The 16,074-nt window shown below is 41.8% G+C and overlaps 2 protein-coding genes across 9 annotated transcripts in view; one reads left to right on the top strand and one right to left on the bottom strand.

The window, feature by feature from the left end:
* LOC145483966 (MAP/microtubule affinity-regulating kinase 3-like) overlaps window positions 1-8,893 on the top strand; it is a 30,337-nt gene extending 21,444 nt beyond the window's left edge. For 4 of the 7 annotated variants that reach the window (XM_081462552.1, XM_081462548.1, XM_081462547.1 and 1 more), the window contains 5 exons: window positions 842-1,036; window positions 2,212-2,262; window positions 3,276-3,350; window positions 6,322-6,447; window positions 7,182-8,893. In XM_081462552.1, coding sequence (XP_081318678.1) covers window positions 842-1,036; window positions 2,212-2,262; window positions 3,276-3,350; window positions 6,322-6,447; window positions 7,182-7,512 — 778 coding nt within the window. In that variant the 3' untranslated portion in view covers window positions 7,513-8,893. The remainder of the gene's footprint in view (window positions 1-841; window positions 1,037-2,211; window positions 2,263-3,275; window positions 3,351-6,321; window positions 6,448-7,181) is intronic. The other 3 variants (XM_081462550.1, XM_081462551.1, XM_081462553.1) reach the window with 3 other exon arrangements.
* A 1,371-nt stretch (window positions 8,894-10,264) lies between these two features.
* LOC145483967 (uncharacterized) lies at window positions 10,265-13,314 on the bottom strand. Of its 2 annotated transcripts, XM_081462555.1 has the most exons (4): window positions 12,992-13,314; window positions 12,273-12,336; window positions 11,384-11,545; window positions 10,265-10,856 (listed from the first exon to the last, which is right to left on the bottom strand). In XM_081462555.1, the coding sequence occupies exons 1-4, from the start codon at window positions 12,998-13,000 to the stop codon at window positions 10,573-10,575; spliced, it is 519 nt and encodes a 172-aa protein (XP_081318681.1). In that variant the 5' UTR covers window positions 13,001-13,314; the 3' UTR covers window positions 10,265-10,572. The 2 variants fall into 2 exon arrangements, with proteins under 2 accessions (XP_081318681.1, XP_081318680.1); XM_081462554.1 differs by lacking the exon at window positions 12,992-13,314 and having other exon boundaries at window positions 12,273-12,729.
* Between the last annotated feature and the right edge of the window lie 2,760 nt (window positions 13,315-16,074).

Raw genomic sequence — 16,074 nt, 5'->3', positions numbered from 1 at the left:
GCCACTTTGTGCAGTCTGCTATTTCCTTGTGAAAGATTCATCTGTGATTCAACCCAAAGAAAACAACACTGACAGTATTGCAGCTCAACAGAGATTTGTTGTGGGTCTGGATTGATTGTTGTGCACAGAGACTCAAGAGCAATCAACAGCCTGTTAGAGACAATGTACAGATCTTTGTAGACATTTGTCGTCCAAATTGAAGTTTTGGATTGAATCATGGAAATCTTTTATGAGGAATGAGTGGGTGAAAACAGGTGGCTATTCAGTACCTCTCTAAAATTCATTTTTTGTCAAAAAAAAAAAAAAAAAAAGATAAGAATACCACATCTTGGAGGTGTGATTCAGATTGATTTATTTCCACATCCTATCCACCAGCCATAGTCATTACTATCCATTGTTGCTCAAGGTATAAATTTACTTTTTTAAAATATTGCTTTTTCAACTTTGGTACATGTTCCTCATTGTCAGTTTTTACTATGGAATTTAATGGCAATGACTTGCTAATGTCAGCTGAAAATTGAACTGCATGTTTTTCTTTACTGCTGCTGTTAAAAATTCTTTCCGACATGCATTCATTTGTGCAACTTTAAGTTTGGGTAAAAGTGCTGAAACTTAATCTTTTTCTTGCATCCAATATCATCTCACATTGTACGTGTATTTTATATGGGTCACCGGTGTAGTTTTGAATGAACATTACTACTCCACTTTTGATTTTCGTATTGTTTTCCAGAAGTACATTTCTGTACTTCTTATGACAAGGCAACTTTGAAATTAACTTGATATTTTTCCTTGTACTTATTTCTGTCCTTTAATTTTTATTATCACCATTTGTTTCTTCCAGGAGGACAAATCCCAACTCTGAAGTTCAACCTCCACCGTCGCGGCTTGGAACTAGAAACATGACAGCACGGAGTACTTTCCATAGCGGTCAGACGCGACCTCGCACCCAAAATGGGCCCGAGAGAGCTAACGATCCTTTGGGCCCTGGTGGGAGACCCTCACTTCTTAGTAAGCTTACGTCCAGATTTAGTAAGAGGTATGTATTACTACCAAAAATTATACTCTCTTTGTGGATTGTTTCATAAAATACAAATTTCTCACTTATCAACTTTCAAAAAATACATGTATGATGTTGGAAACAGTGACAGTGTTTAGTAAACATGAAGCAAATAGAACACTGTTGTTATCCCCATAGGTCACAATCCTTTTCGGTTACTGTCAAGAGTCATGATCTTTGGCTGTGTCTAGTCCACAGTTCACTAGCCGACAAGCGACAGCGTGAAATACGTGTGCGTTTACAGGTCAACAATTCACAGACTTCTGCTCAGACTTAGGGTTTTTTCCACTCAAGTCAGATTGGCCAACAATTGAAAATAAGCAATCTGTCTGCTCAAAAAATTAAACCAAGCTAGATGTTGTGATTCTTGTTGGTGATCAGAAGGATCATGAGTTTTCGGGAATGATAAAACACAGGCAAAAGTGATAAAACCTACTACTTTATGGAAATGTTTTGTTCAAATGTGGATGCAGCGAGACAATCCAAAGAACTTCAAACCCCACTAGTAGTTTCTAATCAAGTCCAGCAGTTGCAGTTTGTCTCTCATCTGATTGTATTTCATTGTAACTTGTTTTATTCATTGTTCATGGATGTAGATGGCTTTTGTGTGGGTTCCATATTTTGGAGACTGACGAAAGCCTTGTTTTTTTTTTCCAGTGATTGTGAATTCTAAGTTATTGTAAATTGTTTGTCTGAATACTTTGTCAAAATACAATCAAAATTTCTTCATACGTGTTTGTAACAGCTCTTCTTTGGCTCTAAACAATGATATTAACTGGTTAAATTTTTTGGTTGTGTTCAAGTCAGTGGGAGCTACGTGTAAGTTATTGTAAACAATTAATTTTAACGAGTTGTATCCAAATAGACACTGCAGATCGAATTAAATCAACATAATGTGCCATTGATAGTGTGTTTACAACAAACAACTGCCTTTTCAGTGTTAATTCTATAAAATGAAACGGTTTGTTTATGAAACAGTGCTGCTCGTCAGTAACCCTGTTTACTGTACAAGCAGACCTGTTTCCTACTTCAAAACCCCAAAATCTGAATGCTCTGGTTTGGAATTGAAAGACAAGTAAAGTGTATTAGTAAATTGTATCAACGTATCATTGCTGTTGATGGGGTGAGATAGTTAACCCCATGTAACTTCTTAGTCGGCAGTTGGACCCCACAGTGGCACCAAGGCCAGGTCCCCAAGGACAACGGTCAGTTGACAGTAACTTGTTAAACTCGTTTTTATCCTGTTTATAGACATTAAATTATGCTAATTTTCTGCTGGATATCTTAAATGTAAAAGTAAACCTCTCTCTTGTATGCCTCTCATTAAAATAATGTCAATGAAAATTAATTTAAAAGATGTTAAAAGTAATCAATGAAGTTTAGAATTTATCTAAATTTGTGTTAACATAAATAAACTGCTGGCTTTACTACACAAACTGCAATATTTAAGCATTATGCTGCAAGCCTTCTGTGGTGTGAAACAGTGCCCTGGGTAATTAGAGTTAAAACCCACCAATAAGAATCTGGTGTTTACAAACCTGTAGGCTAAAAGATCGCCCTTACAACTACCATTTTATGGGAGGCGCAGTGGCACATGGTTAGTGCGCTTGTCTCCAGATCGAGGGGTCAATGCTGGGGGTAACTTTGCGATGGACTAGCACCCCATCCATGGGGTAAGGGGGCGGGGGGAGAGTAGAAAAACTCCTAGTCGCTTCATGCTGCAGAAACTGGGATAAGCTCTGGCCTGATGGGCCACTTGGTTCGTAAGGAGACTTAATAAGAATCTGAGCTTTAGCTGTAGTATAGGTTCTTATTTGGGAAATAAGTTGCACTGCATTGAACGCAAAAAAACACCTGAAATAAATCTTACCTTTCTGACATAATTACCTGAACATGTTTTTCAAACAAGAGAACACTAAACCCATTTGGAGCAGCAACAATCCCATTAGGCACTACATACAAAATTACCTGTTTAGGCTAATTTTGAAAAATCCAGGTTCTTATAGGTGGGTTTGTACTGTATTGTTGAGAGCATAGTTTGGTATTTGTGTCACAAATCTTTTCTCTACACTCACTGCACATTTATTCATTGTTGTTTTTCTACTGTTTGTTTTCCTTCCCTTGTACAATAATGTACAGTAAAATGTCACTGTGCAAGGGAGGAAAGAGACTGCTAACTTTGTCACAGCTCTCTGCTAACATGATGGTTTCTCCGTAGACCTATGGAACAAGCTTTGTCGCCAAGAGAACCAAGAGAGGTATCCCGAGGGAGCATAGGAGGCAGTGGACAAGGGTTAGTCGAGTCTTACTGTACACTACCTTGCATTAGTCGGGGTTACGTCGTAATGAGTGAAGTCAGTATGCTAGTCATTTCTATTTAGAAGAGAGCTTAACTCTTATGTTATTGCTTTTGACTGTCTTCTGTGTATCTGGTGTGAGGTGATGCAGTGTATAGGTGAACAGCTCCCGTCTGTCCTTACTGAAATGGTTAATTAGTATCTTGAAGCTTTGTCTACACTATAGAGTCTCGAAAAACAGTCTGGCTTGAAATTTGACGAAAGTGGCGTTTATCATCCAAGCAGTTGTTTTCAGTTTGTTTTTAGTGATTTTCAGAACTAAAAACAGGCTTGAGTTATTGAAGTGAATAGTTGAATTCTGTGTGTACAGAAGGTATTTAGCGTTTTCAAAGAAAACCAGATGAGCGTCATTTTCAGAAAATCTGGGGGAGGGGTGGTTAAGGCGAGGGAAAATGACTTTATGAAATGTTCTTTCTGTTAATTGTTGTACGTGCAAGGGGACGATCGAGAAGGGAGGGATGGGGACGCGTGAATTTGGGGTACAGCAGTTAGGGGTGCGTGGGTTTGTAACTGAAAAATATCCAAAAACAATAAATCATTGAACTTATTTCTGTCCACATCGTCCGTACATGCAGACGTAAACGTTCTCTCTGGACCACTTAATGGCGCTTTTAATTTTTGCAATTCATACGCAAAGCCTTTCTTGACGACATCAGACAACATGTAATGTTCAGACCACGGTACAAATGCGCCTTGTATTCAGCGCCAAATATATTTCAAAAGCTGAATCAGGAAAGAGAATTGTGCTGCAACGGCGGGAAAAACGCAGTGAGTCGTCAACTTGGAGTTGATATGGTAGATGAACCCTGGCCTTAGATTTGTGTAGTTGATGTTTTGAGTGAGGCTGTCGCTCAAAACATCTGCTGCGAAGGAAGGCGTTACCTTGTCAACTCCAACGTTGATGTTGAACTCGTTACTTTATCATAGTTTGCTTCTTTGGCTGAATTTAAAATCAGGAAGTTGTACTGTTCCGTGCCAGGATAACTAATCAAAACTTTGTTTTCGTTTCATGATAATTCAATAAAGCAAATAAAGTTAATATCCTGCTGAATGAATGTCTTAAAAATGGTCGTGTATTGTGTAACTCAATCAGTTTGTTTTGAAACAGCAAGTGCTATAAGTGGTATATTTCAAGTACTTGCCCTCGAATGATAAAATGTCAGATTGTATAACTCGTTTTCTTGTGTCATTTAATTCAATTTATGTGATTTTAACTTTTGTGCCTTTCGTTAAATATGTCGTTATGTATCTTGGCCAGGTTTTTGGTCTAAACATGGACTACATATTGGTTTCGTATTTCGTATGCTAGCGAAACCTGATTTCTTTTTGAAAGTTTGCTTTTAACTTAAACAAGGGTGCCAAGTAAAAAGATTTAAACAGAAATTAGTTTTTAGATAAAGAGCTTGTAAGCTGTATTTAAACGTGAACGGATGTAACATGTCTTAGGTACAGTAAAAATAAAATACGTGATAAATCTTTCAATAAAAACTGCTTAAACTGACCGCCTTTGTTAAGCTTGGAACTCGGAGAAGGCTTTTTACTGCATGACGTTACAAAAAGAGCATGTTTCAAACTCCACTAGCCGGCGCCTATAGCACCTTGTGACAAAACCCTCCCAGGGAGAGGGGCACGGTAAGTTGTTTTACTTCCCAGCATTCCTCAGTGCTACGCACGAAGTGACGTCATGTGGTACCTTCTCTGGGTTGGCTCCTGGATGGAACAGTGCAGCTTGGAAACGCGTCAGCTCCAGACCCTTCGCTGAGAAAACTCGTTTAATTTGATTGCGCATGGTTACGATCCTTGAAAGTTTCAAGGACGTTTTTGTTTTTTTTGGCCGTGACTTCTTTGCATTGTGGTTTTTCAACGTGAAATAACATTCGTTTTTTCTTGTGTGGTCTTCTGATTGTAATAACGCTTAATCAACGATTTTTAACGTACTAAGGTTAGTGTGTTTACATACAGAGCGTAAGACCTGCCGATTGAGTACTATAACACTGGATTAATAGCTGATCTAATGAAAACTGATGTGGACTAGTTCTTTCATTTCTTGATGTAATAACTTGGCAGGTTAACTGAGGACTGGGACTCACCGTATAACATTGTTTAACATGCACTGTTGGGTTTACACTTCGTGCTCATTTAATACATGTCGTCTTTGTGTCTCACGTCTTCATATTTTTTAGTCGTTTCAATTTTGAGTCGCGTGGTATCCGTGCGTTGGCTTCTCACTTTTATTGCACTCACCCACGTGATCACTCACCACTCCGCCATATTGTGTTCTGTTGGCTTGCTGATTTCTCTTTTTGGGACCATTTCAGATTAGTCCACATGTGATTTCATCAGCTATTAATGAACAGAAATTTGCACTTATTGTTTTTGTTATTTCAGTTTGTTTCCATTTGTCACGATTGTATTTTGCAAGTGCATGCATCACCTGATTATGCGAGTCCACTGCGTCGGCGTTAGCAGTGAAACGAGTCATTATACTTCGTGAATGGCCGAAAGCTAACCGATTGTCTTCCACTGCTTTCGACCTTTTTTTAAGAGAGTAGTAGCTACGTAAAAACACTTTTTCGAAAGCCGAAAGCTTGATGGACCTAGTAGAGGATCAAAATAGTCAGTCGTTGAATGATTCACCTGTTAGAATTGAAGTTTTTTTGCCAAGAGTTAGTGTCATTGCTCGCTGCTCGGGTAATGCATGCAATCTGTTTCCACTTCTGATTATTTTAGTTTATTTGTTGTTGTTTGCACCCCGTAGCCACCAGCACTACTCGAATTCTGTTTGTTTTGTCATTGAAAGCACAGTGTAAGGAAGTCACGGCTTATTGCCGCTATTACTAAGTCAGTGTACAATTCATTGTGGCTTACATGGCGAGGGGTCTGACGAGCTGTGTTGTTGCGTTCAAGGGCCCGAGGAGCTAGTTCATCCGGGGCAAAGTCCGTGTATCCGGACCCAAAGGCCCGTTCGAGCCCCAGGCGCAAATCTCTGCGAGGAACATTTGCTAGGCTCTCGCTCAGAAAGCACAAAAGAAGGCAGGTGTTGGCAAATCTGCGCCTGCGCAGTTGGACCAATCTCTGGCTAGTGCCAGTCTGTTATTTTTTCTCTTTTCGCGCATGCGCCCTGGACCGTGGTGAACTGAACTTAGCACTTGATTGGTTCAACGGTGTTGGCGCCTTGTTGTTTGAATTCAGTCGTCTTTCGACCAAACAGCCGCTAGAGTTGATTTCAGATGCTATTCAATACCTAAACCTAGGATGTGATTGTTTTAATGGCGGATGTGTTTGCTTGTTCGACTCCAGAGTTCCAGGGCTGCACAAACTTCATTCATACAAGCCAACTGAATCTAGCTTTTGATTGGTTCAATGGCGTATGCGTCCTTGTTGTAAATGTACTTGGATGGGACAACTGTGCTTGATAGGTTCAGTGGATATTTTTGACACCATATTCAGTGTTACTCAGTATTGTTTTTCAACGTGGTAAACGTTTGCGTAATTAGTCTTACCGTCTGCATGTTTCAACGATGCCAGTTAATTTTTAAATTGTAAGCGCTTATCGGTTAATTAGTCTTACCGTCTGCATGTTTCAATGATGCCAGATAATTTTTAAATTGTAGCCGCTTATCGGTTAAGTCATCAGTATGATCTGTCTATCATTTGGACATTGAACACCACTCTTCAACGTCACGATCTGTGTGTTGTTTGTTTGTTCGTTTGTGTTTTGTTTCAGGATATGGCTAATGCTTTATGTACTGTTATTTGCACGGCAGGTCCATGAACGACACGTCAATGGGTGAAAAACCTCGCTCCCTTCGTTTCACGTGGAGCATGAAGACAACGAGTTCCATGGACCCGCAAGAGATGATGGAAGAAATAAGGAAAGTGTTGGATACGAATCACTGTGATTATGAACAGCGCGAAAATTTCCTGTTGTTCTGTTGCTATGGCAATCCCGCCGACGCAAATCACGTGCAGTGGGAGATGGAAGTGTGCAAACTCCCTCGCTTGTCGTTAAACGGGGTTCGTTTCAAGCGCATCGCCGGCACATCGATTAATTTCAAGAACATCGCGTCGAAGGTTGCGAACGAACTGAAGTTGTGACAAGACAATTTGATTTGAATGCGGCGATTTGCGAAATCGGTGGAGGACGGACAAATCACTGGAAACGATTTTGGATACGAAATGCTTTCCCCAGCAATGCATCTGCGCAGAAAACCACTAAGTAAAGACGTTTTGGGTTTTTTAGAACTTCATGGGTCGCACGACCCCCTCAGGAATGTGGACATCTTCTGTCTGTCTTTTGACGGAGGGCGGAGAATTTTGTTTCTTTTGCACCATAAGGTTTGCGCTAGTTAAGCAAGCCGAGTGTTGCTCGATGGTTTTTATTTGCTACAGAACCCCACGGTACATACAAATGACATATGTCTACGAGTTTGAGAAATTCAAGATGACCGAAACGTGTACAAGTTCATGTAAATACCCATAGGAATTATTTAATTTTAATGGAGGGCAGATGAAAGATAGCCGCCGATATGGCCCCGATCCCAGTGGGGTGAAAATGTTTTCTTTGTTATTTGTGTTATCACTAGGCAGATCTGTGTCGTTCACATAATACACTGCGTGCAAACACTAGTAATCTTAAGCTAGTCCCGGGCTCTTTCCTGTCCTCTGTCCGTGAAAGTCACGGGTTAGCGGGAGAGAGGCTTGATAAGCAAGCCGAGTGAAGCTTAAAGGAGTTTTCAGTTGTTCCATTACCTGCCGCAGTTTGCGTCATGAGCGCGGACAATGGGATAAATGCTCCTCTGTGGGAAAGTACGTGGGAGCTGTACAGATAGCAGAATTCCTGAGTAAATGAGACGCATACATTTCACAACTGAAAAGCCTGATCTAGACTCACTCTGCGTGTTTTGGTGCGCTTCGTAAACAGAGATTGCCTCGTTAACCTGCGGATGGTTGTTTTTAATTGTTTTAAACAACGCTTCTCTACCGTCCTGCTCTGAAATGTGTAGAAATATATCTGAATCCGGGAGTTTTCGGATGGTAAGGAGCGCAAGTCGAAAAAAATCGTTTATAGCTCGAGAAACAGTGAAGAAGAAAAAGCGCTCTTATTTTTTGGATCGAAATGTTTGCGGCTTTGTGAATTCAAACGTCTTTGACAAGTTTGGGATAAAACTTGGTCGCCTTATTGAATTATACGTGCACGATGTAGAAAGAAAAAAAACGACATGGACATCGGTGAGAAACAATTATTTTTTCTTGCTCTTGTAAACCATCAACAGAAAACGATGTGATTTTTTGCAAAAGCCAGGGAAACAACTATTTTACATTTAAACCCCTGATACAGACGGTTGCGTGACTTAAAAGCATCAAGTCACACAAGCGTTTGTCTCGGCAGCTGCATTTTACTGTGAAGGGTCAGTGCACTTTAAAAGTAGCCGTAAGTAAGTAGATGCAATAAATTAAACCCTTTGTTCTATTTCAATTGATGTACATTTTTATTGCCTGTAAGAATCGAATCTTCGTTTTTGTATGATTGCCGCAAATTCGCACTAGTCAAAAACCTCATTCCATCTCAATTGCGTGTGAAAATGATAAGAAGTAAGTAATTACAAGAGTAACCTTGTACGCAGACATCTTTGAGCTCGTCACGCAATCTTCTTCCCCCAACGAGGGGAGAGTAGGAAGATTGCGTGACGAGCCCGAACAGCGTCAGCGCAGCAGGCTGTTTCAACAGTGGACGCTGCTTGAAACGCAATTTAATTTATGTTAGGTGGATTTGGAAACTCAAAATATACACAGATAATTTCATATTTCGTTTGCGTTTTAATCGGTGTCACGCTTGTTAGTATTCAGACTTCTGAGCGTTGCCAGTCACGCAACTTTCGTCAATGGCCGTAAGACACCTGCAGAAGGTTTGCGTGACTGGTCTCATATCTTGTCTTAGTTGTATGACTATTGTTGAAACTCAAATGGAGCTCTTGCCTCGGTCTCTACCTTTGTAAATATTCTTCCTTTAGAATTTCAATCTATTGTGGTTAAATATAACGCGAGGCAATTTCTTGATGTGTATTACGCTCCTTTGTCGCTTTTTAGTCAATGTAGGGTTATCTATAACAAATATATTCTTGAACATGAAAATGCTGTTTTGTTCTACTCATTGCCCTGACCATTCTTCGAGTAGAGTCTTAAAACGTCCAGCAAAGGAGGTTCCGTATAAATCCATGTCGTTGAGGTCTCATCAGCCCTCGGGCTAGTTACACCGGTTCACTGTTGTCAAACCGGGTTTTGGAGCATAGGCGGTGGAGACACCGATACTCAGTACAACCAACATAGACAGTTCAATGAATACTTGACAAGGCAACTTTCTCCGACGTCATACAACATCTTGAAGAAGACGACACTGCCGTACTTGGGTAGTCACGCAAGAAGCATTGCGCGACGACCCAAATAAGGACTTTGTGGGGGTGTGTGTTGGCGGGGGGGGGGATGGGGGAGGGCGTGTTACAGCTCAACAAGTGTCTGCTATCTGTTCGTTCGGTTTTCAGAATAAGTTAAGTCAAAAACCACGATTTTGCTGGTTATAGTACGCATTATTTCTCTTTTATCTTCAAATTGCGGAGCAAAAAACAAATGCTCTGTACAAGAGCCTACTTTAAATGTGTCAAAATTACGGGCAAATCCACCTCTCTTGCAGGTAACTGAGCGGTGCCGATTTTGTGGTCCAGATTGCGGGAAAACCCATCATTGCAAGGGTAGAATTTCAAGATTTTCCGGGTTTGCACACCCCAGAATCCTCCCCCCCCCCCCCCCCCCCACACCACCACCACCACCACCACCATCCTTCCCAGCTTAACAAGGTGCGGATTTTCTGCCCGTGTGTCTCGTGTCCTGTTAAAAACTTATTGAAACCCGCGATAGATAGATAAACTCTGTTAACTGCTGCCCTCGCAACCAAACACAAGTCAACTCCTTCTCAGGCCTTTTATTGTCCTTGAAATTCATTTCACATCTGTTCATTTCTTTTCTTTTGCTATCTAAATTAACAGGTCATGAACCAAAACATTTTTACAACTATCATAACGAAATGTCTAACAGTTTGCAGGTAAAACGGAACGTTCAAAATCTCGGGCATCAAAATCTAATCTGCTCCAGTTTTTCAAGTCAATATTCCTGTTTTAGGAACTCTTTAATTGTCTGATATGGAGAAGCTCTTTTCATCAAATAGAGGCATTCATCGTCCTGTACTGTAGCAATAGGCTTGTTCCAGGGATAAGTGAAACCATTTTCTGCCAGCCAGCTTTTCACTTCCGCGTCATATTGGCTTCTAAACGTGTCGACATCCCTGGCCAGCACAAACAAGGTGGCCTGGAAATTATCGGTGACCACGGAGTACTGGTACAAACCTGGCTCGCCGAACGAGGGAGGACCAAGTTTCACGACCCAGTCTGTTGAGAGAAGTGGACACTGTTTCAAACAAATGCGTTTATTTTTTGCTACGAATTACGGGTGTAGGCAGGGGGGAGGTCCTGGGGTGCCCGTGACCCCCCTTTTGTAAGCCTTAAAAAAGGGGGGGTCACAACCTACAACAGGTGACGAAGACGACAAGACAATCTGGTGAGTACCCTCACTTTGACACAGTGTGACCCCCCCGTTTGAAAAATCCCGGCTACGCCCTTGCTACGAGTTATTTTCGGCTTCCAGTGCGCGAGCAATGCAAGCGCGGAGCGCGAGAGGGGCCGCCCCTGGCGGTTTAGCGCGTGTATCCCACGCGTCGGATTAATATTTAGCTAAGCTTGCGATCTCGACGAACCCAAGACAAAATAGAGAGTAGAAGACAAACTAAGTTAGAAACACCCATACCAAAGGGCCTGTCGAGCATCACACTCAACCTATTCTTTCAAGTTGGATCGACTAAAAGTGTGGATGTACTTGTTAGTTTTAGAGATCAGAGCTCGATTGACTTGTCACTTACATGGCGCGTCAACTGGTACGCCGTCAAGATGAACTTTTAGCTTTCCTGGCTGCCCGTGGTCTGGTATGTAGGCGTAGCCTGTGATGTTGTTCTGAGTGCCAGTCTCTGAATAGAGCCTTTCACTGTTCAGCACGCCGACTTTTCCATCTTTCCGCAAGGTGTCTGTGTAAAAGAAACAATATTAAGCAGGGAAACCTTAGAGGATGACTTGTCGAGTGTTTTGGAAGGACCGCCTCCACTGTTTTTTTTTTTTTTTTTTTGGTTTGTTTTCTTTGTTTGTTTGTTTTTCTCGGGCGCACAACTAGTCTAAACCTTGCACAGGCGTTCGGTCAGTTAAAGGCCTGTGCGAAGATTGGTCAGGGGAAAACTGCGGAGTGCTTACGGACAGGGAGTACATCTCGTTGCTCCCTATATAACTCAACGCCCCTAAAACTGGCTAAGCCATTGCATATCGATGTCGCAACTAGCCTGCGTGGCAGGCGTCGAAGGGGAGGGAAAGGGGGAAAAAACAAGCGCGCGAAGCCAAAACTCCCAAAACTCCCGCGCTCCTTTTGAACCTTTCCCTCCCCTTTAGCGGCCTGCTTCGCAGGCTACGTCACAACCCCTCCCTGTCCCCCTAATTTTTAGCGCAGCTCTCGCCCGAGCTTTCGTCAGCCCGAAATGTGGGAACACTTGGCACCCACGCTACCAGGGAGGTGTCGCTAGTTTTGGAATTTTTGTTATTTTTTAGTGTCATTTTATCGTTAATATTACTTTTTGATTCACAAATTCAATAGGCCAACGGTCACGGCCTGTTTTGCTAGACAAAGGCAACGCGAGTTCCGGTACAAGAGATTGGGGTGTTCATTAAAAACCCAGGTTAAAAACCAACAAGTGATACTGTACTTACAGTCTGCGGTCACGCCAAACGCGTTACGTTCAAAAGTACACAGGACTGTGGCATCGGCATACATCTGTTTAGAACAGAGACAAAACAAGACAAATAATAAAATAAAAACGTAAGGACCCTGAAATGACATTACAGTATGGAACCAAAGTAGGTGGAAAAACATTTGAAGGGGAGCAGTCCGGGTTCTCCGGTTTTTCTTCCGGCTTCTTCAAACCTAAAGGCGCTTCAAATGCGCTTGAAGACCCACCACTCTAAATTCTAATTCGATCGGGAATGTGTCCCTGATTCGAAAAGCCTTGAAGTGTGACACGGCATATTAGTAAAGTTATTTGTTTACTTTATTTCTGTATTTACACGCATGACAACGTGGATAGAAAATTTGCATCACGCCCCACACGTGAATGTGAGTGTTACAGACCGCGCGGAAGGGTTGCATGGCTTACCAGAGAAGGCCCCTGACGATATAATTTGTACGAGTAAAGCAAGAGTAAGAACTTCTCTTCTTGGGCCCTGGAGCTATGAAAGGCTACGTATTTTATCATTGCGATTCTAAGACATATCGAGCGTCAATCGCGGAGATTTTCACAACAATAACTCCCATTTCTTATGCATAACTGTGTAACTGTTGTGCAATCAGGCTGTTACATAAGATGGAGGCGTAGCTTATATAATTACAAAAGTACCACTAACGTGGTAAACGTTTGCGTAATTAGTCTTACCGTCTGCATGTTTCGATGATGCCAGATAATTTTTAAATTGTAAGCGCTTGTCGGTTAAGTCATCAGTATGATCTGTCTATCATTTGGACATTGAACACCACTCTTCAACGTCACGATCTGTGTGTTGTCGGTTTGTTCATTTGTTTTGTTTTGTTTCAGGATATGGCTAATGCTTTATGTACTGTTATTTGCACGGCAGGTCCATGAACGACACGTCAATGGGTGAAAAACCTCGCTCCCTTCGTTTCACGTGGAGCATGAAGACAACGAGTTCCATGGACCCGCAAGAGATGATGGAAGAAATAAGGAAGGTGTTGGATACAAATCACTGTGATTTTGAACAGCGCGAAAATTTCCTGTTGTTCTGTTGCTATGGCAATCCCGCCGACGCAAATCACGTGCAGTGGGAGATGGAAGTGTGCAAACTCCCTCGCTTGTCGTTACACGGGGTTCGTTTCAAGCGCATCGCCGGCACATCGATTAATTTCAAGAACATCGCGTCGAAGGTTGCGAACGAACTGAAGTTGTGACAAGACAATTTGATTTGAATGCGGCGATTTGCGAAATCTGTGGAGGACGGACAAATCACTGGAAACGATTTTGGATACGAAATGCTTTCCCCAGCAATGCATCTGCGCAGAAAACCACTAAGTAGAGACGTTTTGGATTTTTTAGAACTTCATGGGTCGCACGACCCCCTCAGGAATGTGGACATCTTCTGTCTGTCTTTTGTCGGAGGGCGGAGAATTTTGTTTCTTTTGCACTATAACGTTTGCGCTAGTTAAGCAAGCCGAGTGTTGCTCGATGATTTTTATTTGCTACAGAACCCCACGGTACATACAAATGACATATGTCTACGAGTTTGAGAAATTCGAGATGACCGAAACGTGTACAAGTTCATGTAAATACCCATAGGAATTATTTAATTTTAATGGAGGGCAGATGAAAGATAGCTGCCGATATGGCCCCGATCCTAGTGGGGTGAAAATGTTTTCTTTGATATTTGTGTTATCACTAGGCAGATCTGTGTCGTTCACATAATACACTGCATGCAAACACTAGTAATCTTAAGCTAGTCCCGGGCTCTTTCCTGTCCTCTGTCCGTGAAAGTCACGGGTAAGCGGGAGAGAGGCTTGACAAGCAAGCCGAGTGAAGCTTAAAGGAGTTTTCAGTTGTTCCATTACCTGCCGCAGTTTGCGTCATAAGCGCGGACAATGGGATAAATGCTCCTCTGTGGGATAGTACGTGGGAGCTGTACAGATAGCAGAATTCCTGAGTAAATGAGACGCATACATTTCACAACTGAAAAGCCTGATCTAGACTCACTCTGCGTGTTTTGTTGCGCTTCGTAAACAGAGATTACCTCGTTAACCTACAGATGGTTGTTTTTAATTGTTTTAAACAGCGCTTCTCTACCGTCCTGCTCTGAAATGTGTAGAAATATATCTGAATCCGGGAGTTTTCGGATGGTAAGGAGCGCAAGTCGAAAAAAATCGTTTATAGCTCGAGAAACAGTGAAGAAGAAAAAGCGCTCTTATTTTTTGGATCGAAATGTTTGCGGCTTTGTGAATTCAAACGTCGTTGACAAGTTTGAGATAAAACTTGGTCGCCTTATTGAATTATACGTGCACGATGTAGAAAGAAAAAAAACGACATGGACATCGGTGAGAAACAATTATTTTTTCTTGCTCTTGCAAACCATCAACAGAAAACGATGTGATTTTTTGCAAAAGCCAGGGAAACAACTATTTTATATTTAAACCCCTGATACAGACGGTTGCGTGACTTAAAAGCATCAAGTCACGTAAGCGTTTGTCTCGGCAGCTGCATTTTACTGTGAAGGGTCAGTGCACTTTAAAAGTAGCCGTAAGTAAGTAGATGCAATAAATTAAACCCTTTGTTCTATTTCAATTGATGTACATTTTTATTGCCTGTAAGAATCGAATCTTCGTTTTTGTATGATTGCCGCAAATTCGCACTAGTCAAAAACCTCATTCCATCTCAATTGCGTGTGAAAATGACAAGAAGTAAGTAATTACAAAAGTATCCTCGTACGCAGACATCTTTGGGCTCGTCACGCAATCTTCTTCCCCCAACGAGGGAAGAGGAGGTAGATTGCGTGACGAGCCCGAACAGCGTCAGCACAGGAGGCTGTTTCAACAGTAGACGCTGCTTGAAACGCAATTTAATTTATGTTAGGTGGATTTGGAAACTCAAAACATACACAGATAGTTTCATATTTCGTTTGCGTTTTAATCGGCGTCACGCTTGTTAGTATTCAGACTTCTGAGCGTTACCAGTCACGCAACTTTTATCAATGGCCGTAAGACACCTAGAGAAGGTTTGCGTGACTGGTCTCATATCTTGTCTTAGTTGTATGACTGTATTGTTGAAAATCAAATCGAGTTCTTGCCTCGGTCTCTACCTTTGTAAATATTCTTCCTTTAGAATTTCAATCTATTGTGGTTAAATATAACGCGAGGCAATTTCTTGATGTGTATTACGCTCCTTTGTCGCTTTTTAGTCAATGTAGGGTTATCTATAACAAATATATTCTTGAACATGAAAATGCTGTTTTGTTCTACTCATTACCCTGACCATTCTTCGAGTAGAGTCTTAAAACGTCCAGCAAAGGAGGTTCCGTATAAATCCATGTCGTTGAGGTCTCATCAGCCCTCGGGCCAGTTACACCGGTTCACTGTTGTCAAACCGGATTTTGGAGCATAGGCGGTGGAGACACCGATACTCAGTACAACCAACATAGACAGTTCAATGAATACTTGACAAGGCAGCTTTTTCCGACGTCACACAACATCTTGAAGAAGACGACACTGCCGTACTTGGGTAGTCACGCAAGAAGCATTGCGCGACGACCCAAATAAGGACTTTGTGGGTGTGTGTGTTGGCGGGGGGGGGGGGATATGGGGGGAGGGCGTGGTACAGCTCACCAAGTGTCTGTTATCTGTTCGTTCGGCTTTCAGAATAAGTTAAGTCAAAAACCACGATTTTGCTGGTTATAGTACGCGTTATTTCTCTTCTTTCTTCAAATCGCGGAGCAAAAAACAAATGCTCTGCACAAGAGC

Source organism: Orbicella franksi, chromosome 4 (assembly GCF_964199315.1).
Source record: "Orbicella franksi chromosome 4, jaOrbFran1.1, whole genome shotgun sequence".
Lineage (NCBI taxonomy): Eukaryota > Metazoa > Cnidaria > Anthozoa > Scleractinia > Merulinidae > Orbicella > Orbicella franksi.
Note: the sequence above shows the minus strand (reverse complement) of the source record. Positions and strands in the feature narration are given on the sequence as shown.